At 54.7% G+C, this 25,062-nt stretch overlaps 1 protein-coding gene across 11 annotated transcripts; it reads left to right on the top strand.

The window, feature by feature from the left end:
• Positions 1 to 11: 11 nt before the first annotated feature.
• DLG4 (discs large MAGUK scaffold protein 4) lies at positions 12 to 24,665 on the top strand. Of its 11 annotated transcripts, none has more exons than XM_070562996.1 (22): positions 12 to 364; positions 1,178 to 1,276; positions 1,531 to 1,571; positions 10,167 to 10,232; positions 13,802 to 13,855; positions 13,995 to 14,045; positions 14,229 to 14,353; positions 14,452 to 14,621; positions 14,724 to 14,860; positions 15,008 to 15,152; positions 18,458 to 18,753; positions 18,887 to 18,989; positions 19,122 to 19,236; positions 20,550 to 20,726; positions 21,009 to 21,045; positions 21,139 to 21,166; positions 21,288 to 21,335; positions 21,417 to 21,518; positions 21,866 to 22,038; positions 23,039 to 23,148; positions 23,675 to 23,766; positions 23,992 to 24,665. In XM_070562996.1, exons 1-22 carry the CDS (start codon positions 298 to 300, stop codon positions 24,096 to 24,098), a joined length of 2,343 nt encoding a protein of 780 aa, XP_070419097.1. In that variant the 5' UTR covers positions 12 to 297; the 3' UTR covers positions 24,099 to 24,665. The 11 variants fall into 11 exon arrangements, with proteins under 11 accessions (XP_070419097.1, XP_070419098.1, XP_070419105.1 ...); XM_070562997.1 differs by lacking the exon at positions 12 to 364 and adding an exon at positions 836 to 993; XM_070563004.1 differs by lacking the exons at positions 12 to 364; positions 1,178 to 1,276; positions 1,531 to 1,571 and adding an exon at positions 2,165 to 2,685.
• The last annotated feature ends 397 nt before the right edge of the window (positions 24,666 to 25,062 follow it).

The following is a 25,062-nucleotide window of genomic DNA, read 5'->3' as shown; positions in this document are numbered from 1 at the left end:
TGCTGGGAGCTGTAGTTCCGTAGCGCGTCCCCCCCCCCCCCCCAGTCCCTTCATTCTGGTTTACCTAGGATGATCTCCAAACGTCCCTTGTCTCCCCCAAACTTCTTCATTCCGCCTGTCGGAACTAGAGTGCAGCCTTTGGAAGGGGTGTTAAGATAGGCTGGGATGGAAGAGGGAGGAGCTTAGGCAGCTGCAGCCAGAGGGATGGAGGGTAGACTGAAGGGAGGACTTCCAAGGTGGAGTTAGAAGGGACAAGTGGGAAGAGAGAAGTGTAAGATAGATGCCGGAGGCACAGGCATGGAAAGACGATTCTTCGGGGTCTTTCGTGAAATCTGTCTCCATCAACACAAAAGGAAAGGAACTGGTGAGGTGGCGTATTCTGAGACTTAGGAGGTGTCACTAACTCTGGAAACGCCTACATTTTCACAGTAGGAAGAACCCTCGGGGTTCACTGCCTCCCTGTTAGGGCCTCTGAGGTCTTCCTGAACATCTGTCTTTCTCTGCCCTCTGTTCTTTCCTGAGACCATGTACTCAGGCTAGACCTCTGAACAGACATTCTTCCCAGGCCTGAGGGGAAGTGTAGGAATTCTCATGTTCTCTCCTCCCCTACACTTCTGTAGCCCTGGCTCAAGAAGTCCTAGGTCATTTCTACCCCTCTTTCTGTCATTCCTACTGGGGACAGGCCCAGGAGGAGAGAGCCGGGCTCAGCTTCCTTTCTTTTTGCAGCAGGAGCCTCCTTGGTACTGACCCTCTTCCCCATTCCCTCGGGAAAGTGTAGCTAAGTCATACCCGGCTGTGGGGAGAGGGGTCAGGGTGTGTGGAGCAAGGTCGGGGTGGGGGTGCCTGGGGAAGAATGGGACAGCGGATGGGTTCAGAGACTGCCTACTTTACTGAACAGCTGGAATTGGGTGAGGAGAAGTCAGCTCAGCTCCAATCCTGGCGGATTAGGGAGATTAAAGTGAGAGAAGAGAGAGATGTCCGAGAGACCAAGAGGTGAAAAACAGGAGTCCTTGCAGAGGAGAGGCCTGGGGGCAGAGTGGGCAGCTGGGACTCCTTCTCCCCAAACCTTTCCATAGAGTCTGAGGTGAAAGGGCAAAGGCTGGGGAAAGATGAGGTGAGTGTGCTGGTTTATTTGACTCTTCCTTGTCCCAATCCTCCCTCATTTCCATTTCACCAGCTCCCAGGTCAGCCCTCTGGCTCCTGGCCCCCCCGCTATTGCGATGGGCACCCCCTCTCCTCACAGTGCTGCACAGTGACCTCTTCCAGGCCTTGCTGGGTGAGTAGCCCCAATTTTCTGAGGGGCAGTGGTGGAAAGGACTGACCTGGACCTGTGAGGGCAATTATCCAACTTGGGGGCTGGTTGAGAGCCTGGAGATCATTTGGTCCAAGCAGGCACCCCATGCAGGGGTCATCCCAACAGTGTTCATCATCTAGAGGAGCCCTTAGCAGACAGACGGAGGCAAATGATGGCAGGGGTGGCCAGGGCGGCAGGGGTTGGGGGAGGGCAACTCAGTTTTGTTCCTGTGACAGATATCCTGGACTATTATGAGGCTTCCATCTCAGAGAGTCAGGTAAGCGGGTGAGTGGGGGGGCGGGGGGGAGTGCTAACTTCCTGAGGGAGCAGGCAGGGCTGGAGCAAAGTACTGAGAGAAGTACTGCTAATATTTAACTGAGACGTGGGGGCCCTGGGGATGAAATCCTGAGTCAGGGGCATGCAGAATGCACTCTCTCCAGTCCTGTAGCCCTTTCTCCCTCTTGCTTCCCCCTTTTCTTTGCCTGCCCCAATTTCAGGCAATAAGAGTCCAGGACATAATTACTTTTCAGGCTCCCTCCTGTGAATCCCAAGGGAGAACTAGGTCCCCAGGGATTCCCTCCTGCCAGCCCCTCCCTCATCCCCTGCCCCCTACCATTGGCTCTCTCCAGTGTTTAAACAACCATGGGTGTTCCCAGCCCAACTCTGGGTGCTTCCTCTAAGAAATGAAACCATCCTCATCTCTCTGCTGTGTTGCTGGTGGCTGGCCAGGGTTCCATGTTTGCCTCAGGGCCTCTCGGCTCCTGCTTCTAGCTCCTCTCCCATTATCCGGGTTCCAGCCAGCACTGAAGGAGTTAACTCTGCCAAGGCACCCCCCCATTCTCGCTCCTCGCTCCCTCCCTCCCTCCCCCTGCTTCCTCTCTCCTCCTCTCTCCCCTTCCCTCCTCGGCTCCACGGCTCCCTCGGCCGCTGCCGCCTCCGACCCCCCCACCCCACTCCCCCCGCCACGGCCCCTAGCCCCTGGCCCTTAGGCAAGACCCCCCCCTACCCCGGGGCTCCCCGAAATCCAGTTCCCCTCCCCCACCTCAGCTCATGCCCCAGCCCCCGAACTCCGGGGCTGCCAGCCCCCGGTGCCCCCGCCCCTCCTGAGAATCGGGGTGTGCTCCCCGAGCCCCCTCCCCTCCTCTGGGGACCCCCTTTAGGGCCCCCTTCCTCTCCCTCCCACGCTCTCCTACCCTTCCCTTCTCCAACCCCCTCTTTCCCCTCTCACCCCTCCCCCCATCCTGGCTCCCCCTGCAAAAGTGGGGTGCGGAGGGGGGAGGGGTGAGAACCCACGGAGGGGAGGAAGGAAACTCCGATGAAGTCAGAGCCCCTTACCCGCCGCCGCGGCCAGGCCCCCCAACATGGACTGTCTCTGTATAGTGACAACCAAGGTAAGCATGATGGGGGGCTGTAAACTGCGGGGAGGGTATGAGTTTGTGGGGAGGGGTTAGGCAGGCCTAACCTGGGCCCAGGCGCCCTGGAGTGAGAGCATCAGAAGATGTATCTGGGGGGGTCATAATTTAGTTTTGGGGTTCACATTCTGAGAAAACGCTGGGTTTGGCCACAGGTGCCCCTGGAGTGATCCCTTTGTACCTGTAGAGAAATGGAAAATTTGGTGTATTCTGTGGCTTAGGGAGGTCTGGTGGTTTTGGGGGTTCACCAATGATGTTTGAGGGAGACTTATTTAAGAAGAAGCCTGGCTCACATGGGAGTCCTGCTCCTGTATGTTAGGTGGACTACATGGGGTGGGGGTCCTCTTTCCCCCTGGGAGACAAGGTGGCTTCCAGGTGGCTTGTCTAATGTCAGGGGGCTCCTGGCTTTCGGGTAAAGGTTATTGGTTGGGAGTGCCTGACTGGCCTGGGGGTGTCAGCTGGCAGGGAAGGGGTGGGCCTTGAGGCTATGGAACAAGCGTCTCATGGTAGATACATTTGGGGATCCTCTCTCAATTTGTGGGAACTGTTAATTTAGGCTTTGATCATGTGGAATGGGGCTAGTTGGGAGTTGTCAGAGGGCTGGAACCTGACATAGGATCACCTGAGGGAATGGACCAGGTGAGGTTAGGATTTGGGGTACTCCCATGGGAGGTAGAAGGTTGCAGCAGCTGAGGTTGCCAGCTTCTGAGGAGGAAGATGAGACGTTTTGAGAGAGGGGATTCAAGGAGGGGAACCAGGTGGGTGGTGCAAAATTTGGGGGTGGTCCAGGCAGGTACCTTGTATCCCCATCCCCTCCTACACTGCATCTACCCCTGGTGAGAAAGAGGGAGAAAAGCAGATGCAGGGGAATGTTCCTGTTACTACCCCTGACACTTGGGATCAAGGTAGGGGGGACACCTGGAATTAAGGTTACTGGGGTGAAAAGGAGTAGGAGGAAGGCAGGGCTGGCAGCAGTGGGGATCTGTACAAGGGTGGCCTTGTGGTTGCAGCCTGGAAAGGGCAGAAGAGCTTGGATGGAGAGCGAAAGCAAGCTCCTGGTGGGATGCAGAATACCTAGATCTTGGCTGTGAGACTCTGGGACTGGAAAGCTGGATGCCTGGTGTGTGGAGGGAGGCTTGGGCGGGTGGCAGGCAGCTGGGGGCTGGGGGGTGGGACAGGAAGTGGGGGCCGGGGAGGCGGGGTCCGGGTGAGTCACAGGCTGGGGAGGGGGTTATATTTAGTGGGAGCTGCAGCTTCTCAGGGGAGGGAGCTGAGGACACACATGTTTCCTGCCACAACCTCACACATGTGTGTACACATGCGTTGTGCACATGTGAGCATGGATGGAAGAGATTGGGGGCTGAGGACCTTTTGGTTTGGAGCCCCCACCCTGTCTCCAGGGCTGCTTGCTTGTCCCTGTTCTGTGGGCTTTGGGTTTTCTCCCATGCTGCTTCTTGCCCTCAGCCCCTGTAGTTTCAGTGGATTTTTGTGCCTCGGTTTCTCTGGCCTGGTCTCCTTTAATGTCTGTCTGATCCTCTGCTCCACCTTTCTCCTGCCCTTAACCTACCCCTTGACCTTAGGCTTCCTGGCTGTGGTCCCCTGTGTACAGCTGTACACAGAGAGCCAGTTGGAATGTGTGGGCTCTGCTTCCAACACATGAGAGTGAGGGTGAGGGGCTTGCCTGCACTGGCAGCTATTCTGGGAGGGGGGCTTATGCATCTCCTTTCCAGACTCCTACTTCTTTGATGGAGCCCAGTGTTGAGCATCCCTGAAGGAAGAAGCCTTGTGCAGAGAGGATCATGCATTTAGGGTTTTACAGAGGCATGGAGACCCAGGCTTACCACATTCCTTGGCCAGAAAACTTGTCGGTCTCGGATGAGGGGGGACTCCAACTCCCACAAGGCCTTGAGGCACAAGATGCCTCAGTGTTAGAGGGCTGCTGGCCGTGGGGCTGTTGGGAGTTGTGGTTCATCTCTATTCAGGGCAGCAAAGGGTAGCCCAGGAGGATCCAGCAGGGGGCACATGGCACTTGTTCCCCCAAAAATGCTGGGTGGCGAAGGGGGTGCACAGGCTTTGCGGTCGTTGAGCTTCCCAGCTCCGTCTGCGAGTCCTCCATCTTTCATTGCCTATATTTAGACTCCTGCCGCAGTGATTTAAGGAACATTTATTGAATGCCTACCATGTGCCAGGCCCTGTGCTTGGCGCTAACTCTGCCTTTATAGCTATCACTTAGTCTTACTCTGTGCCTGTCTCTACCTGTGTCTCTCTCTCTGAGCATCTTGCTCCCACTCCGCCCCCGTCCCTCCCCCTTCTCCCCGCGCTGCTGCCGCCGTTGCCATGGTAACCGGCGACGACTGAAGTTGCGTGGCGAACTTGAGGGCCGGGCGCGGGTGGCGGAGGGCGGAGCAGAACAAGTGGGGGAGGGGGGAAAAGTGGGGAAAGACCAGGGGTGTTTGGCCAGAGCCCCGGAGGCGAAGCGGTTAAACCCTCCGGGTGGTCCTCATTGGGCAAAGCTAAGATGCTGGGGGCGGGGCAGTGTGGCCAGCAGCCTCATTCATTGGCCGACAGGGGCGTGGCGAAGGGACAGTGTGGGCGAGGCCGGGGGAGCGAATGGGCGGGAAGTGGACGGAGGCGTGGTCTCCTGAAGGCAAGTGGGCGGGGTCTGGCTTACTCTATCGAGGGAGGCGGGCGACAATCTTCGAAAAGGGGCGGGGCCTTAGGGCTTGGTAACCTGACTGAAATGAGGGTGGGGCTGACTCGGCAGGGGCGTGGCGTGGTCCCATGTGCCCAAAGGAGACAGGGTTCGCGGGGCTGTTGTCTAAGTCACTGCGGGGCGCGAGGGTCTTTGGAAAGGAGAATCCGGGGGTTGGGCGATCTGACGTCTCAATTTTCCTAAGATGGAGGACTGTTCAGATTTCATCAGAGCACAACCTCCTACCTCAGCTCTATGTTCCAGGGAGACGGTTGCTAGGCGACAGCAAAGTCCTTGATTGCTGCGTTGCCAGGCAACGGGGAAACGGAAAATGGAGGGAAAAGGAAATGGGGGATGGAGGAGGGTCTTAGTGGGCTATAGCGCCTGCTGGTGGAGAACTAGGGCCTGTGCATTTTCTATTCTAGAAGGAATTTCGAGTCCAGCCTCTTCCACACTGGCTCCCTCTGAGGATCCAAGCATTCTCTGTAGATATGAAACTAGGTCACTGAGGGTCATTTTGGGGGCGTATCTAACAGATTCCGATCAACGGGAAGAGAGGGGGCATAGGCGAGATTCTGGGGAAGTCTGTTCCTCTGCCTTGTGTGGACATTTTAGAGAAGCCAGAGAAGCAGATTTGAGGAGACTGCTCACTGGGCTTTAAGAGTTGGAAGGGTGGGCGTTCAATGGGAGAATATTTGGAAGAGATGCTTTCAGGTTCAGTTGTTTGAGAGAAAATGGAAGCCCATGAAGAGCGCTGAGACAGTCATTTTGGGATGTTCTGGAAGATTTGTGGGTTACTGCAAATTGCAGGCCAGATCTGACTTTGAGAATATTTTTTGAGACTTGGGTGTGGGGGAGATGGATATATTTGGGAGCGATCTTCCAACAAAGTTGGAAGTCAGAAAAGGGAGTAATGTGTGAACTTGAGGGATAAAGAAAAGGAATAGGGAAATATGCTTTAATTTAAGGGTTTGGGAATAAATTGTAGAGGTTGCTATCGAATTGGGTCAGCTTTAAGGTACATTATATACTCCCTGAAATTGGGGTCTGGTGGTATTGAGGACTGGTATGTTAGAAAGTCATGGGTAGATTCAGGGCTTTGGACAGGGGACCCCAAACGAATTTGAGGACTGCTTATTTGGATGTTTACATTAGAACAAGGGTAATATTTGCACTAATTTCAAGGTCTCTGTTAGGGTATTGAGGGATAGATATGATTTTAAAAGGGAGGATTTAAAGGGTAGATTAATTTGAGGGCACAACAAGGATCTGTGGTCCTTAAATTCTTGAAAAGCATTTTCTGGCTATCAGGTGGGACCGGACTACTGGTTAGAATACGAGATGTCTTGGCATCTGAGGGTATGCTATCCACATTAACAATCTTGGGGGAGGGGCTTGTGGGAGGTAATTTAGATCCCTCGGGCGTCCTGCAGAAGTGAGAGAGAAGTGCTGCTTCCTTCCCTGCACCCTGGGGGTCCAGTTGTGATGACCGGTCCAGTGAGGTTTTGGAATAGGGGCCTGTTGATTTTAGGAGAGGGATAGTGGGTGGAATAAGGGATCCTTGAGAACCAGAGAGATAAATTGGTAAATATTAGGAGTGTCCTTATTTGTAGAGGAGTCGGAATAGGAGTATCCTGTGGACGGTGAAGTCCACAGAGAAACAGCTGGAACCTGGGAAGTTGGTGGCTAAGAGGGTCTCCCCTCACCCCTTCTGTCCTATCGTGACGCTCTCCCGCACTGCGCAGGCGCCGTCCCCCCCCCCCCTCCGGCCGCAGCCTCCCTCCACTCGCCGCGGCCGCCGCAGCCCCCGCCCCTCTGCCCCTCCCCCTCCCCCAACCCCGGGACCCTTGCTCTCCCACCCCCCCCCTCAGTCCCCCTCCCCTTCTCCATGTCGGCTCGGAACAGATTCGCCTCCATGTGTCTCTGCGTGGTACGTGCCGCGGTACGGGCTCCGGCCCCGCTCCCCTCTTCCCACACCCCCCAAATCTCGGGGTGCAAGCTTCAAGTGCTGTCGCTCTTCTGCTTGGCGCGGGGTCTCTGGGTTGCAGTGTCTCGCGGACAGGTGCAGTGGGTCGCCCCTCTTATCATCCACTTTCACTCACACCCCTCTATTTTCGGGGTGCAACTCCCGGTTCCAGGTCATTCTGTGTAACTGGGGCTCCGGTGATGAGGGGACCAAGGGAAAAGGAACTACAGCGACCCCCCAGGCCTTTTACTTGTCTTATGCCCTAATGCATTGGGGGTCAGAGTTGGTCCCAATAGCATGCGAGCTGTCGCGTGTCCGGGCCCAGAGTCCCAGTAGGTTACAAGAGGGGATCCTCCTTTCCTGCCTGCCCTGCTTTAGTTGTCATGTAATCAGGGACTGCCAGGTGCTGACCCCGACCCACACCTTCCGGTTTGCAGTTTCAGAAATACTCTGCCACCCCCACCCCTCCAGACATTTTTCCTTTTTTTCCCTTACTACATGTACTTTAAAAATTGCCAAGGACTGAACATAGGCCCTAATCTCCTTCAGCTCTCTGGGAGGTTTGGTACCCTTTCCTTGTTACCCATTTCCCTCACCTGGTCTCCCATCCCGTGAGAGCCTTTTCCTCAGTCCTAGATGCCCCCCCTCATGGGGGTGGGGCAGGGAGAGGTCTCTGCAGTCTCACTGTGATAAAAATTTACCTTTATTTCCTCTCTAGAATAAACAATGCAATATCCCTTTCCATGCTTTCATTTTCTTTATATGCACCCTGACATTTCTTCATTGGATTCAGGAATTTTCTCTGTGAAGTGAGGTGAAGTTGGAGAGCTATTGGGCTCAAACCCTCCCCCAGACTTCCACATTTGCAGCTGCCACCCTTGGCCCTGCCTCATTTATCACACAGGGGATTGGGGTCCTTGTGAAGTGAGAGACCTCGCCTTCTCCCTGGACCCCCCAGTTCTGGGGCCCTGTCCCTCCCTCAGCACTTGCACTGTCCAGGCTGAAGACCACCTTTTCAGGACGTGGAATGAACAGTCTCCTTATCCAAGACAGCTCAGCGTCTGAGGAGGGCTGTTTAGCTCGTACCCCCTACTCTTTCTTCTTTTCGACTTTTGTGCCCGTGGTATTGAAACTTGGAGCTCAGCTTTCTCTCGCAAAGACTGTGGGGCAGGAAACAGAGTGTGTCTTGATGAGCCCCTATGTTTCCTTCTTTTAAGGCTCTTCAAATGTGTCAAGGTGCCTCTTGATCCTGGTTGTCTCTGTGTCCTGGCTTTGAGAGTCTTCATGTTGCCGCTACCATTTCCCTCCTCCCAGTCTCCTTCTGGACCCTTAGCCACAGCCAAAGTTGGGTTATATCCTCAGCCTTGGTTCACCATTCTCAGAATTTTCAGAATCATACTGTAGTATCAGGCCTTGACCTTGATAAGCTTTCTTCAGTTGGGTTTTGCAACTGTTGCCCTCCAGATGTTGGGGTAGTCTCAGCTTCTCAGACACTTTCTTGAGAGGGAAATCCTGCTTTCTCTTTTTACACATGTGTACTGGGGAGTGTATTCTGTCTTCTCCAGTCCCTGAGGGAGCCCTGCGTATGGTACCCACTTCCTCCTCTGCTGAGCCTGGAGCTGGGGAAGGTGTGCTTTTGTGGGGGACGGCTCCTGAGGAGGGAAATGGCGTGAGGGCAGAGGCAGATGTGGGGGGACCCAGGCAGGGTTTCTGCCCTTCACTGCTGTCTCAAGCTGCCCTTTTCCTCTCTCTTTGGCCCCCAGTTAATCTCATTTACTGATGTCCCTATTAAGCTAGCACGGGAGGCCCTTGAGATGGTAGGGGATCAGTTTGGAAGAGAGTCAGGGGTCATGTTGGGTCTTTCGCTCCAAAAGGCCAGAGGGAGACCAGGAATTCACTCTAAGTCTCAGCCATGTATCCCTTCCCCAGTCAGGGGACCTGGAACCTGGCACCCATTCCTGCCCCTCTCCCGAGCCCCACTGCCTCTGTTCCTCCCCCTTCCTCCCCCATCCCCTTCTAGTATATCCGATTAGCTGTGGGCATTTGTAGAGGTGGGGCTAAACTCCTGTGGCCCCTTTGCTGACCACTTGGGAACTGTTAGGGACAGTGGAGGAAGAGCCGGCTGGGTTTAGCTTTGTCCTGCCTAGGGGGATGATCCTAAGCTCCTGCTAGTGGAAGGGCCTGACTGCGCTCCCTGCCTTGGCATACAAGGTGCTGGAGAGCGAGCCACTTAAGTAGTGGGGAGACTGAGGCAGTGAAGTGGGGTGTGGGTGGGATGGAATGCAGAGTGGAAGCACCAACCGCAGTATGGAGAGGGAGGTTACAACATGGGGAGTGGGATTAAGGGAATGAGGGAAGTGGGACGGAGATGATGAGGGAAGCAAAGAAGTTGGGGATGGATGTAGCGAATGGAGGGACATGTGTCAGAGGGGCTGGAGCTCTGAAAGGATAGAGGGACTTGGAGATGAAGGCTTGGAAAAGGGGTGAAGAAATGGACGCTGCAAAAAGGAGTGTGCTGGGAGGGGCGCAGGGGTCCTAGGATGTGAGGAGGAGGAGGACTTGGGGGATGGGGCTGGGATTTGGTAAGAGAGGAGAGGTGCTGAGCCCTTGGCGGGAGAGGGGGCTGTGGGGAGGCTGGAGAGAGGGGAACCAATGGGCTGGAGGAGAGGGAGGGGGAGGAGCTGGTCAGGCCCCAGGGCCTTCCGCACTGCACTGGCTTGGGGAAAGAGGAGGCGCCAGGCGGGCAGCCTGGAGCCTGAGGCACTGGGCCAGCCCCAGTGACGCCTGCGTCCCCATCCCCAGAAATACCGCTACCAAGATGAAGACACGCCCCCTCTGGAGCACAGCCCGGCCCACCTCCCCAACCAGGTAAACGCCCCCGAACTGGTGCACGTGGCGGAGAGGAACTTGTCCCACCTCGAGGCCGTCCATGGGGTCGTGGGCCACACCCACTTCTCCCCCATCAAGGTAGGAGACTCAGGCGGCCCCCTTCCCAGTGCGGCCTCGGAGCCTCGCCTCGGAGCTACAACCCTCAAAGGGCCGGTAGGGCGAGAGCTGTAGGTGGAGGGCGGCTGGGACTGGGGGACTGGGGCTTGGGCTCTTGAGGCCAGGGGGGAGGGGACGTCTGGGAATGTGGAAACACCTTGTTCCCACAGAGGAGAAACGGAGGCCAGGCAAGTGGGAGTGGGTGTAGGACTTAAAGCTAGGATGTGTGTCTGTGTGTGTCTGCGTCTGCATCTGCCTGTCTGTGAGCAGGTGTGTTGGGATATGTACCTCCCCACCCCCAGCCCTCTTCATTCCTTCACACCCCCCACCTCCGTTTTTCTGTTTTCTGTGTCCAGAGCTCTGTTCAGAGCTCCCGCTGCCCTCATTTGCTCTTGTTCCTTCCCCGCCTCCTCCCCCACTTCCGGCCTCTGGGCCTGGCTCTCTCTATTCCCCGAGTCTCCAGCCCTTTCCATCTGTCTGGCCTGAGACTTCCAGTCATGGGCCTTTCTGCCTCCATCCCCTGCCTAGCCTTTGCTCCCCTTCTGTGTTTCCTCCCCTCCTCGCTGCCTTACCCTTCCTGCTGGCTGGCTGTTCTTGATGCTGTCTCTGTCTTCCTCCCACGCACTCTCCTTCTCCTCTCCCTGATCCCTGGCTCAGGCCCTCCTGGACCTGATCAGTCCTTTTCCTTGGTCAGCCAGCTCCCCCTCTCCTAGTGACCCCATTCCCTACTCATCACTTCTCTCTTTTCTTCTCATGCCTCCCGTCTCTCACACTCTTGGGCTCTCACTTCCACCCAGATCTTTCTGCACCCTATCTGCCACCCCCCATTATTATTCACCACCACCTGTTTCCCCTTCTCCTTCTTCTCTGTGCTCACAGTGTGTTTTCCCTTCTCCAGTCCTGGGGAGACCTTGTTTCTAAGACCTTCCATTCTCCAGGCCACTTTCCGTCTTCTTCCCTTTCAGTTTCCTCTCTATTCCGCTTCCCCACAGGATGGGGAGGAATAGAGAGCACTAGGCAAGCTGTGAGATTGAGGGGAACACTGTGGGGTTAGGGGTGGGATCCCAGGATCTTGTAGGATGCCCTGGGAAGGGGGAAGGAGGTTGCTGACATTTCACCAAGAAGATGGGGATGAGGTTTCTGAGCCTAGGGGTGAGGACGCAGGGAGGGGCAGCTGCAGGTTCTGGGGTGAGAAGGAGGTGGCAGGAGAGGAGTTGGAGAGGGAGAGAAAGACCATTCTCTGGCATGTAGCAAAATGAAGAGACAGCAGAAGGGTAAAAGGTCCCGGGGCAGGGACTGACAGGGATGAGACTGTGAAAGCAGGGCAGCAGGTTGAACTGATTGAGAGAAGGAAAGTAAGGCCCTGGAGCTGGGGAGATGGTGCAGAGTATTCCTGTGAAACTCAAGGCTGCAAGGAGTGAAGGAAAGAAGACTCGAGATGCTTTTTGGGAGATGGGGCAATTAAGTCACTGGGGAGGGCGAAGATGAGAGAAGGGAGGCTGGAGAGGTCATAGTTAGTACAGTGCTAGGGAGTTTTGGAACCAGAGCTCAAGAGCAGAAGGAAGTGGAAGGAGAGAGTGCTGGAGGCTGTACTTGAGGGAGGAAAGTCTCAGGACAAGGCCTGAGTTGAGGGGGCAGGAGAAGCCCCAAGTTTCAGAGAAGATGGGGAGTGGGTTGAGAATGAAGGAGTGTGATTTGGCAATAGAATCTTGAGGGCCTGAGGATGAGAAGAGGGAGAGTGGTGCTGATCTCTCTGGGGAATCAGAAATTAGGATGGAGGATAAGAGCAGGAGACTGATAGGGATGGGGCTGGAGGGTGGGATAGGGACAGGGCAGTGGATGGAAAATGGAGGCTGGGGGTGGAAGATGGAAATTGAACGGTGGGACAGGGATGTAGAGGATGTGGGATGGGATCGAGAGAGAGATGGGAATGTTATGAAGGTAGTGGATGAAGGATGGGGCCTGGAGAAGGAGGGTCTAAGACAATGATGGAGATGGGGATTGAGGATAGACTTTGGGATGGGGGATGGACATGTAGATCAGATTTTGGCAGTCAGTGGCGATTGGTTGGACAACAGCATTTGCTGAGATTTGAAGGATCGGAGGATGGTGTTAATAGATTTATGGGTATGAAATCTATTATAGAGCTTGAAAATGGAAATGTGCAGTATTGAGAAATGGCAGTAGGAGAGAGGAGGGACCCCTTTGAGGGGAAGAATGAGGAGCCTGGGGATTCTGTGATGAGTGCCTCGTGCTTGGTAGGCTCCAAATAAGTATTTGTTTAAGGAGGAGATACGTTGGGACCCTGGAAGGAGGCTCTTGGCCACCTCCCTCCATTGCCATGGAGACGTGGCTTCAGTTGCCTTGGCAACTGGGGAAGCCCCTAGGACCGGCCTAAAGCTGGCCCCACCCCAGAGTCTAGAGACCCTGCTGCATCTAGGCGACTGACGTCAGGGACCTGGGCACGCCCCACTTTAACCCTTTCCCGAATGAAGTGGTGGGGAGGGAGTAGTAGATGAGAGGATAGGACCCGGATGTTTTTCACCACTCCTCCTTCCTGACGTGCTTTGCACTGCATAGGGTGAGGGGCGTAGGGGTGGGGGAAGGGAGATTATTCAGGATGCGCTGCGCCCACAAACATCTCCAGCCTGGACTTCTCTCGGCCTGGCTAACGGGGGGCGGGGCCCAGGGCAGGAGAGGCGGGTCTAGTGGATCTCGTCTGCGTTCGGTGTCTGGTCGGCCCTAGGCCACTCCCCGTCTCCCCCTCCCGTTGTCCTGACGACAGGGCCTCCAGGAGGTGGGTCTCCCCAGGCCTTGCCTGGGCTTATACCGTTGCTAGGCAACAGGGTCCCTAGAGGAAGGGGTGGATTGGATGGTGAGTGGGCGAGAGGGAGGGAGGGCCCTGCATCTGGGGGAACCCCAGATTCCCAGGGCCCAGCGTTTAGGGCAAATGTGTGTGAAGATGAGGGGCACATCTGAGGGAGGGTTATGAAGGTATCTGGATGTATGTGGGCGGATAGGGGCAGGCGTTGGGCAGGAAGGGGGGCAGGACCCCGTGGACACAAGCCCTGGGGTGAATATGTGTAGCACATAAGGCATGTAACACTCTGTGGTGTTATATCCGGTGAGAAGCTACCCCCCCCCCCCAGCCTCCTCCCCCTCCCCACTCTTTACCATCTGCTGCTCCCTCGTCTGGCTGTCTCTCCCTTCCTGCTTCTCAGACACCTCCCTCCACATGCAGGGGACCTGGGCTGGGCAGAGTTAGGTCCACGCACATGTGCATGTGTGTGTATGTAATATGGATTGAGGCTGGGTCCTTGAGGGACTCTAAGGGTAGCAGAGTGGGCTTGGTTAAGAGGCTGAAAGGATAGCCAGGCTGAGGGACTCTTGGTTATGGGCTCCCTCTTGAGCCAAGACTCAGGCAGCTTTTCATCTTCTTTTTCCCCTCACAGGCCAATTCTCCCCCTGTGATTGTCAACACAGACACCCTAGAAGCCCCGGGATATGTGAGTTGTTTAGATTTTGGGGCCTTTGCAGAAGGAAAGGGGGCCTGGGCTGGGTCCCAGCAGCAGGGCAGGGGTGGGTTCTCAGGTAGGAGTGTCTGTCTCACTGTTGTTGTGTTTCTGGCCCGTGCTGGAGTTGCAGGTGAACGGGACCGAGGGGGAAATGGAATACGAGGAGATCACATTGGAAAGGGTGAGCAGGCTCCTTCATCTGAGGTTCCCAAGCTCCCTGTCTGTGCTTCTCTCTGTGCTTATGTTTTCTAGGTGGCCAGCCTCTTAACCCTGTCCCTTCCTCCTCTGGTCACAGTTCCCCTCCCCAGTCACTTTGCCAAGAGTGGGCAGTGAGGGGAATTGACCCTCTTCTCCTTCTGCCCAGGGTAACTCAGGTCTGGGCTTCAGCATCGCAGGTGGCACTGACAACCCACACATCGGTGACGACCCATCCATTTTCATTACCAAGATCATTCCCGGTGGGGCTGCAGCCCAGGATGGCCGCCTCAGGTGGGGAGAGGGGACAGGGGTTAGGACGCCAGTTCCCTCGAAAGGGAGGGCCAGGGCAGCAGGAAGCTCCTGGCTCAGGCCCACCTTGCTGCCCTCAGGGTCAACGATAGCATCTTGTTTGTAAATGAAGTGGACGTGCGGGAGGTGACCCACTCAGCTGCGGTGGAGGCCCTCAAAGAGGCAGGCTCCATCGTCCGCCTCTACGTCATGCGCCGAAAGCCGCCGGCTGAGAAGCTCATGGAGATCAAGCTCATCAAGGGACCTAAAGGTAGTATCCCGTTATGTTGCCACCTCCATTCCAACTATCATCTGCTCCAAGGCCTGCTTCCCAGGTACCTGGGTACCCACCTCTGTCCTGCCTTCCATCTAGGTCTTGGCTTCAGCATCGCAGGGGGTGTAGGGAACCAGCACATCCCTGGAGATAATAGCATCTATGTAACCAAGATTATTGAAGGGGGTGCTGCCCACAAGGACGGGAGGTTGCAGATTGGAGACAAGATCCTGGCGGTGAGGACCCCCATCACTTTTCTAGCCCACACTTGGGTCTTGCCTACTGGCCCTGAGCAGGCCTAGGCTTCCTTATCAGCTCCCTCCCAGTCATCTGTCTTGAGGCTGTTTCTGGCTCCGTCTGACTTCTGCTTCCCTTGACGCCAGGTCAACAGTGTGGGGCTGGAGGATGTCATGCATGAGGACGCTGTGGCAGCCCTGAAGAACACGTATGATGTTGTATACCTAAAGGTGGCCAAGCCCAGCAATGCCTACCTGAGTGACAGCTATGCTCCCCCAGACATCACAACCTGTGAGAGTCCTCCAAACCCCAAAGCTCCCCATGACCCGTCCCAGTTACCCTCCTGACATCCCCGGGGACTGTTCCTCTTCAGACACTCCCCATGAAACAGCCACAACCTCTGTCACTTCGGTGGTTTGAGAATAGATGGAAATCGGTCACAATAGAAGAACTAGGAAAAATTGTCAACAGTCTCTCCCCGAGAAGGCGCAAGGCCCAGGTGGTTTTATGGCTAATTTTATCAAATCCTCAAGGAATAGATAATTCTTATGCTCTTTCTGAGTATAGGAAAAGATAAAAAGTTTCACGTTTCATTTTATAAGGCCAATTCAAATGGTCACAAAGATAATGTAAAAGAAGGAGAGTATAGACCAATTTTGCTTTTGAATGGAGGTACAGAAGTTGGCAATAATGTAGCAGCAAACCAAAGCCAGCAGCGTATTAAGGGACTAACACTGTCACAAAGTAGGATTTGTTTCGGGAAACTAAAGATGGTTCAATGTTAGGAAACCTCTTAATATGATTCACTGTATTAAAAGTTAAGGGAGAAAAATAAAATCATTTCAAACAGATGTGGAAAATGCATCTGAGGAAATTCAATATGTATTTTCAGATGAAAAGAACTAGGAACAGACTTTTCCTTAACATGGTGAAGAGTAGTTATCAGAAACCAATGACAGACATTTCATAACGATAAAATCCTAGGTGTGTGTCCATTAAGTTAGGAACCAGGCAAGGATGCCTCTGATTGCTCTGTTCTTCTACATTGCTTTAAAGCAGGGTTTCTCAACATTGGTACTATTGACATTTTTGGACCTGAGAATTCTTTGTCGTGGGGGGTTCTGTGCATTCTAGGATTTTTTTTTTGAGAAAGATTAGCCCTGAGCTAACTACTGCCCGTCCTCCTCTTTTTTTTGCTGAGGAAGCCTGGCCCTGAACTAACATCTGTGCCCATCTTCCTCCACTTTATATGTGGGACGCCTACCACAGCATGGCTTGCCAAGCGGTGCCATGTCCGCACCCAGGATCCGAACTGGTGGACCCCAGGCCGCCAAAGTGGAACGTGGGCACTTAACCGCTGCGCCACCGGGCCGCCCCCGCATTCTAGGATATTTAACAGCATCCCTTGCCTCTATCTATCAGATGACAATGGTACTGCTCCCCACCGGTCAGAACAACCGGAAATGTCTTTAGACATTGCCATATGTCTCCTGCTTGAGAATCACTGCTTTAGAGATTTCAGGCAGTGTTAGTCAGATAAGAAGAATAAATAGATGTTACATTTGAAAAGTGAGAAACAAACTTATCCTTATTTGTAAATTGTACTATTGTCTGTCTAGGTTAAAATCTGAGTTAACTGAAAAACTTAGAAATAGTATGGAAGGTTAAGAATGTAGCCATATGTAAGATAAATAACAAGAATTAGTAGCTTCCCAACAATAAGAAAATGTAGTGGGTAAAAAGATCCCTTTTGTGGTATTCTGTAAAATTCTTAGAAATATAAGCTTGACTAGAAGTCTGTAAAATTTATGTGAAGAAAATGATAACACTTTACTGAAGGACATAAAAGACTTGAAGAAATGGAGAGTCACACTGTGTTTCTGGATGGAAAAACTTAATATGCTAAAGATTTCAACCTTCTCCAAATTAATCTAGACATTTTATATAATCCTAATTGGAATTTTAAGGTTTTTTTCCCCCCCACTGGGAACTTGGCAGGTTGATTCTAAAGTTCAACTGGAAAAATACATTTGGGAGAATAGCTAAGAAATTTTTGGAAAAGAATAATGAGGTGTGACTGTCTCTACCAAATATGAAATCATACTCTAAAAACATGTTAAAATCACATGGTAATATTTCTAAATACCATAACTTACCAAAAGGAACCTTGGCTCCTTGTAGAAAGGGCTGATTCCGAATCTTGGGCAACAAATGTACAAGATGAGCTTGTAACGTCTTTCATACTAGAAGGCAAGGAAGATGTCCCAGACTGTTAGGGTCATGTTAGAGATACAGGAGGGGCTCCTACTGGCCGCTCAATCAAAACAAAATACAGTAAAATCTGTGAGATCATGGTGATATTTAAGAATAACTGGGTACCTTTGGAGTTTGCTAGGGAACCCATTCATTCTGAAAACTGGCAAGTAAAGGGAAAGAGTGAAGCATTTGATCTCTTTCCTCTACAGACTGCACCTCAGAGTAACCAAATGGTTGATATGGGAAAGTTCTTTTTTATAGAAGAAGTCCCGGGGCTGGCTTGGTAGCCAAGTGGTTGTTTGCGCACTCTGCTTCGGTGGCCTGGGGTTTTGCCCGTTCGGATCTTGGGCGCGGACCTAGCACCACTCATCGAGCCATGCTGAGGCGGCGTCCCACATAGCAGAGATGGAAGGACCTACAACTAGAATATACAGCTATGTACTGGGGGGCTTTGAGGAGAAGAAGAAAAAAACTGAAAAGATTGGCAAGAGATGTCAGCTCAGGTGCCAATCTTTAAAAAAAAATAATAAGTCCCACTAGTAAGTGCTCCTCCTTCCTAAAAACAAAAAAAAAAGTAGGATATCGCCATTTTCCAGTCCCCAGTGAGCTATGGGAACCAGGCGGTGATCATCAGTGGCTAGAACTCCTCGGCCCAGGGCTGCTGGGGAGCTGTGCGCTGGATGCATCAGGCTCACACCTGAACCTACCGACTAATCTTACCAAAGACAAACAGACGTTCCTGCAGCCTGTTGTGACACAGTAGGAAGCACACAGCTCCACCTATGAAGTATTTGTGCCGAAAAACTGAACTTGAGTCTGACTAAGTCTCTAGGATGAAGTACCAGTTTATGGGAGGAACATGGCAGAGGCCCCTGCTCACACACACAGATGCAGGCAGTGATCTCCCTGTTCGAAGTTCCCTAATAGGATGTGGGAAATCTTGTTAGACAAATGACCTAGTTTTTTCAACAAACGAATGGCCGAGAGGAAAAAAAAGAGGAATTTTATAAATTAAGAGATTTGAGAGACACAGCAACCAAAAGAAAACCCCCAAAAGCCTGATATTAATATTCCCCTTGATTTCACAGTCCTGACAGACCTTGGACCTGTAACCTTTAAATCAGTTATCCTCTGGAAGAACCCACCCCTGATAGCACCTTTGAATTCCTGCCCCTGACGTTGCTGTGATGTGATGCCCCCTCACCCTACCCCAGTATCTCTGGCAGAATAACTTCCCCTTCACCTGAGTCTGGTTCTTTGGTTTCCTAGGGAGAAGGGGGGTGGGTGGGTGGTGGGTGCTGTCTCCCTCCATGCGTCCTTTCTCCCACATCTTTCCTCAGCTTATTCCCAGCACTTGGACAATGAGATCAGTCACAGCAGCTACCTGGGCACCGACTACCCCACAGCCATGACCCCCACTTCCCCTCGGCGCTACTCCCCAGTGGCCAAGGACCTGCTTGGGGAGGAAGACATTCCCCGAGAACCGAGGCGGATTGTGATCCATCGGGGCTCCACAGGCCTCGGCTTCAACATCGTGGGTGGCGAGGACGGTGAAGGCATCTTCATCTCCTTTATCCTGGCCGGGGGCCCTGCGGACCTCAGTGGGGAGCTGCGGAAGGGGGACCAGATCCTCTCGGTGAGGGAAGGCCAGCCCCTGCCCACACCACTGTCTCCACTCAAGGCAGAGCCCAGAGCTCTTGGGCAGGGGCTTGGGTGGGCTGGAGCCTGGTCCCCACCTCCAGCGACTCAGCCTCTCCTCCTCTCTCTAGGTTAACGGTGTTGACCTCCGCAACGCCAGCCATGAGCAGGCTGCCATTGCCCTGAAGAACGCGGGTCAGACAGTCACGATCATCGCTCAGTATAAACCAGAAGGTAGCAGCCTGAAGCTCCCCCTCTCGTGGGCTAAGGTGGTCCTGAGAACTCTGCCCTCTCACTTCAGCGGGGGCAAGGGAGGGTGGCAGTAGGATGGGGCTAGAACTCAGGAACCTTCTTGTCCTTGCTCAGAGTACAGCCGATTCGAGGCCAAGATCCATGATCTTCGGGAACAGCTCATGAACAGCAGCCTGGGCTCAGGGACTGCCTCCCTCCGGAGCAACCCCAAAAGGGGTTTCTACATCAGGTTGGACGCTTCCCGTGCTGGGCTCCTCTTCATTCTGTGCCCTGCCCCGACCCCGCTAAACCTACCCCTGAACCCACCCAGGCCTGACACTCGGCTGGTGTTCATGGGCTCGGCTGTATGGCTTCGCATTTTGAAATTCCCCGTGTTGATTGGAAAATAGCCTCTGCCTCACATGTCCTTACCACCTTCTAGCCCCTGGTTACCCTTGCACTTCCCCTAGGCTCTGCAGCCTGCCCCACAGCTTGGTAACTAAGAGGTTAATGCCTGGCAGAGCAGGGGGCCTCTCGGCTGTTTGGAATATTGCCCCAGCCTGCATGTCCCTGTGGGCCTTCCGGCATAGTGGACCACAGCTCTCTTGCTCCCAGGCACTGTGTCTTCTGCGTCTGCCTCCCCCTTCTTTTCTTCCTTCCCTCTGGGCTTCTGTCCACTCACACGGCCTCATTTCCTACCCTGCCCTGCAGATGTCTCTTAGAGCTGTCAGCTCGGGCCTGACCTCCTCCTGGAGGTCCGGAGCTGCAGCTCTGGCCATCTGCTTTCTGGACATGTCCACTAGGGTGTCCCCCAGGCATCTCTCTCCACTCGCCACATCCCAAACTGAGCTCCTCTCTTTCTCGTGTGTCTCGTGCTCTCTGTCTTGCCAAATCAGTGTTTCCTCTCCCACTGAATGGCACCACTGTACACCCAGACACCTGGTTCAAACCAGAGCCTCGCTTGGCCCTTCCCTCCCTGTTGGGGTCTAGTTGGCTCCCAGAGCTGTTTGCTGCTGACCCCCAGATGAGGCTGGATGGTCCCGGAGTCTCTTTCCGCCTTTCCAGTCCCATTGCTCTGCTCTGCATCCTTGCTGTCTCAGTGGTCATTCCTTCCCTTGTCCTGACCCCAGGGGTGGTGACTTATTGACAGGAGCTTGATACTGATAAGGGTAACCAGAGTTTGCAGAGTGATTTTTTTTTTTCTTATGAGTTTCAGCAGATCCCAGGCCCCTCTGTGACTGTGTTGTGCACGTGTATAGCAGACTGCTTTCTCAGGAGGGTGGAGTTCTAGCTCTTGCTCTAGAAATTGCACTGAATCCATAGCCTGTCTGATCCCTGACATGGCATGGACTGAATGATGGTTAATAGTGTGGCGATGATGAGTTATTGTAGAGCTTTTGGTCCCCACACAGTTTTTGGGTTCCTCAGAATCCGTGGCACCTGTGGGAAGCCATCAGCAACCCGTGCTTTGCTGTAGACCCTTTGTCCAGAACCTTTGGGCTGGGTCTCAGTGTGTCCGGAGTCCTCAGCCAGGCTCTGACCAATGATCCCCTTGCCCTCTAGGGCCCTGTTTGATTACGACAAGACCAAGGACTGCGGCTTCCTGAGCCAGGCCCTGAGCTTCCGCTTTGGGGATGTGCTGCATGTAATCGATGCCAGTGATGAGGAGTGGTGGCAGGCACGGCGGGTCCACTCTGACAGCGAGACCGATGACATCGGCTTTATCCCCAGCAAACGGCGGTGAGGCTCCCAGGGCCTGTGGCCTTCCTGCCACGGGCACTGAAGTTCCCAAGGTCCCAAGGATGGGTGGTCAGTAGGGCACTCTGACTTCTTGGGTGTCTGTCTCCCGCGCCCTCTTGGGCACCATGATTCCCATGAGCCTTTGGGGCAGACATCTCATTTAGGAGCACAGGAGCCCAGGGGCTGCTGGGAGATGGGGTTATCAGCTGGCCTAGGGGATGGGGGCCATAGGGCCCCTTGCTGGGCGTTTCCCTACCCCCCATCCTTCCATGTTTCCCACAGGGTTGAGCGACGGGAGTGGTCAAGGTTAAAGGCCAAGGTAGGTAGAGGAGGGGTTGAGCTTGGGTGGGAGAGTGGGGGTCTCATGGGGCCAAACTCCTGACTACCCACATGGCCTGCTCTTTCTTTCTAGGACTGGGGCTCCAGCTCAGGATCACAGGGTAGGTAGGGTGAGTTTGGGGTGAGAAGAACCCTGAGTTCCTCTTGACGTCCTCAGGAAGGTGACATGGGCCTGGAGTCCCCTATCCCAGAGCCCCTCACAGACACCTTGCCTCTCACTAGGTCGAGAAGACTCAGTTCTGAGCTATGAGACGGTGACGCAGATGGAAGGTGAGCCCCAGCGCCTGCCTTGGCCCCAGCCCCTCCTATTCCCTGGCTCTGTTCTCTGCTGAGCCGGCTCTCTCTCCTTAGTGCACTATGCTCGCCCCATCATCATCCTTGGGCCCACCAAGGACCGTGCCAACGATGATCTTCTCTCTGAGTTCCCCGACAAATTTGGATCCTGTGTTCCCCGTGAGTGCCAGGGCCTTGGATGGAGGTGGGAGGTGGGGGCAGGGCTCCTATGTGCTATAGGCAGAGCCACTTTCGGGCTTTGGGGTACAGGAGGACACAGGGATTCTCAGAGCAGGGGTGCTTCTCAGCCACTCTCCTGTTTCGTGGTAGCCATTCCAGGCCAGAGACTTGGAGGACCCAGAGGATGCTGGGAGAGGTGGTTCTGTCCCTCCTCAGTCTTGGTCTCCTCAGTAGCCCCCTTCCACTGAAGGACCAGCTGGGCACTCTGGGGGTTTGATGCTGTAGGCAGGTTTTAAGCTAGAGGGATGGTGGTTAGATCTTTAGGGGGTGGGGTGACTTCCTGGCAGATACGACACGGCCCAAGCGGGAGTATGAGATAGATGGTCGGGATTACCACTTTGTGTCGTCCCGGGAGAAAATGGAGAAGGACATTCAGGCGCACAAGTTTATTGAGGCCGGCCAGTACAACAGCCACCTATATGGAACCAGCGTCCAGTCCGTGCGAGAGGTGGCAGAGCAGGTAGGACCCGGCGGGCACCCTGGTCCTCTTCCTCCTCCCCTCTCCCCACCCCATGGCTTTTCTCCAGCTCTCTCTAACTCTCTTTCTCTCTGTCTCTTTCCCTGCTGGGTCTCCACTCCGCTCCTCCACCCCCTTCTCCTCCTCTTGGGCAACTCTGTCTGATGCCTGCATTCTTGTACCCTGCTCCCTGCTCCTCCCTCCCTTACTTCCTGACCCCAAACTTCTCACCACCATCTGTCCCTTCTCTCCTCTGCTGCCCTCCTCCTTGCCCCATTTCTCCTCTCTTCCTGTGGCTTTGCTGTTGGTGGCTTTGCCTCCCCTAACTCGGTCACTCCCTTCTGCCTGGCTCCCCTTTCGCCCTCTCCCTGCTCTCCTTCCCCCTTGCCTGCTCCTGGGGTCTCCACTCCCATCTCCCACTCCTCTGCCACCTCCTTTGCCCTGCTGCCCCCCACCCTGCCCTCTCTCCCTCCACGGCTCCCTTCTCCATCTGCCTCTCCTCCCTCCCATCTGTCTCTCCTTGTTCCTTCCATCTGTCTGTCCTCTGTCCGTCCCCCCCTCCCTCCTCCCTCCATCCTACTTCCTTCCTTCTTTTCCTTTGCTTTCTCACTCCACCTGTCCCGTTCCCGCCATCCACACCCCCACCCCACTCGGCCCCTCTTGCCTTGGTCTGCCCCGTCTGTTGGGTCCCCTCCTTGGCTGTTCCTCACCCCTCCCTCCATTCCCTCCATTTCCCTCCATTTCCCTCCATTTCCCTCCTCCTGTGCTGGCCTCTTCCCTTGCTGTCCATCTGCCTTTTCCTTTTTCTCTCTGTCTTTCACTCTGTCCATACCCACTTCCTGTCTTGACTCTCTCTGCCCACGTGTCTTTTGACATCCATGTCACTTCCCTTTTGGCCAACCTCCCGTTCCCCACCTTTCTTTGTACTGTGTCCTATCCTGGCACCTGTCTGTCCTTTCCTGCCACCTGCTTGTCCCCCTCCGCCCACCCTGCCTGCCCCCAGGGGAAGCACTGCATCCTCGATGTCTCGGCCAATGCCGTGCGGCGGCTGCAGGCGGCCCACCTGCACCCTATCGCCATCTTCATCCGCCCCCGCTCCCTGGAGAATGTGCTGTGAGTATGGTCCTAGGGGCCTCCCCTCTGTTCCCCGCACCTGTGGTCCTGGCCTTAGAGGGCCTCTGTGTTGAACTTCCCCTCAGAACCCTGGACAGCGGCTCCAGCAGCCCTTGATGGGGATCTGCACAGAGAGCTGGAACCCAGAGGATGCAGGGAATCCCAGGCCTCTGCCCTCCTCTCCTGCCTTGGGCTAGGCAGGACTACAACTCCCAGCAGCCCCTGGGGCATACACCTGCTGGGGCAAGCAAAGGCCTCTGGGGCTGTTGGGAGTTAGAGTCTGAATCCCTTCACTGGGGCTGAAGGCTGGAACGATGAGGCTCTGGAGAGGTCCCTGGAGTGACCTCACCCGGTTGGGATGCGCTGGGGGGTGGAGGAGGGTCATCTGTGACCCTGGAGGATGTCGGGAATTGTATTTTTTGCTACGTGGTCCAAAGAAGAAAATACTGATTGCAATTTAACATCCCTGGATGGAGGAGGTAAAGGCAGGACCCACCCTCAGGTCTGCGTCTCTCACTCTCCACAGAGAGATTAACAAGCGGATCACAGAGGAGCAAGCCCGCAAAGCCTTCGACAGAGCCACCAAGCTGGAGCAGGAGTTCACAGAGTGCTTCTCAGGTGAGGCTGCAGCGAGCCCGTTGCCAGCACACAAGGCACTTTTGCTCAGATTCAGAACAGCTACCCCCACTGGGTGGCCGGTTTAGAAAGAGGTACCCACTTTGGGTGGGTGCAACCCCATGGCTCATGGCTTAGAGAATTAGAAAAAGGTGTCTCTGAGTCTGGGCTGGTGCTACCCCCTTGGCTGGACAGCCTGCCTCACTCCCTGCTCCACCCCACCCCCAGCCATCGTGGAGGGCGACAGCTTTGAGGAGATCTACCACAAAGTGAAGCGTGTCATCGAGGACCTCTCAGGCCCCTACATCTGGGTCCCAGCCCGAGAGAGACTCTGATTCCTGCCCTGGCTTGGCCTGGACTCGCCCTGCCTCCATCGCCCGGGCCCTTGGTCTGGACTGAATTGCCCAAGCCCTTCGCGCCCCCAGCCTCCCTCCCACCCCTTCTTATTTATTTCCTTTCTAACTGGATCCAGCCCATTGGAGCGGGGACACTCCTCTGCATGTATCCCCACACCCCAGACCTGGGCTCCTGAACCCCAGGAACCTGGGGTCTGGGGGGGAGCCAGGCTCCTGGTCCTGAGCCCTTGCTCCTTAGGACCCCTGACCCCTGCCCGCCCCCAACGCACACACAAACCCACCGGGGGCCACCTGCCCTCCCCATCTTCTCCCACACACATTCCAGAAGTCAGGACCCCCCTCAAGGAGCACCCCGCTGCAGGGATGCAGGGCCACAGGCCTCCACCCTCTCCTGAGGCAGAGTCTGGGGTCACCCCTGCCCCCATCATAACTCCCCATGTCCCTTGATTTCTCATTTATTTTTTCCATTTTTTTTCTTCTCAAAGGTGGTTTTTTGGGGGGATAAGTGGGGGGACTCCACTATGGGCCCCCTGCCTTCCACATGCCCCCACCTTTTTTCTTTGCTGGTTTGCATGAGTGGAAGGTCTAACTGTGGCTTTTTCTTTTTCCTGGGATTTTTTTTTTCTTTTTGGGAAAAGGGAGGGATGGGTCTAGGGAGTGGGATTGTGGGAGGGAGGGTGGGGGGGCACGGGTTGGGGGTCGGGTGTCTGGGAGCCAGGGGAAGACTGGAAATGCTGCCGCCTTCTGCAATTTATTTATTTTTTCTTTTGAGAGAGTGAAAGGAAGAGACAGATACTTGAAACCTAGTGTGTGGCCTGATTATTTGGGACCTGGGTGAGGAGGGAGACAGGGTGGGAGCCTAGGGATGGGTCTGGGAAAGTCAGATCCTTCTTCAACCCAACCCAGAGAGGATAGAGTGGCTTGAAAGGGGCTCTGGAGGGAA

The sequence above is a fragment of the Equus przewalskii genome, chromosome 10 (assembly GCF_037783145.1).
Source record: "Equus przewalskii isolate Varuska chromosome 10, EquPr2, whole genome shotgun sequence".
Lineage (NCBI taxonomy): Eukaryota > Metazoa > Chordata > Mammalia > Perissodactyla > Equidae > Equus > Equus przewalskii.
Note: the sequence above shows the minus strand (reverse complement) of the source record. Positions and strands in the feature narration are given on the sequence as shown.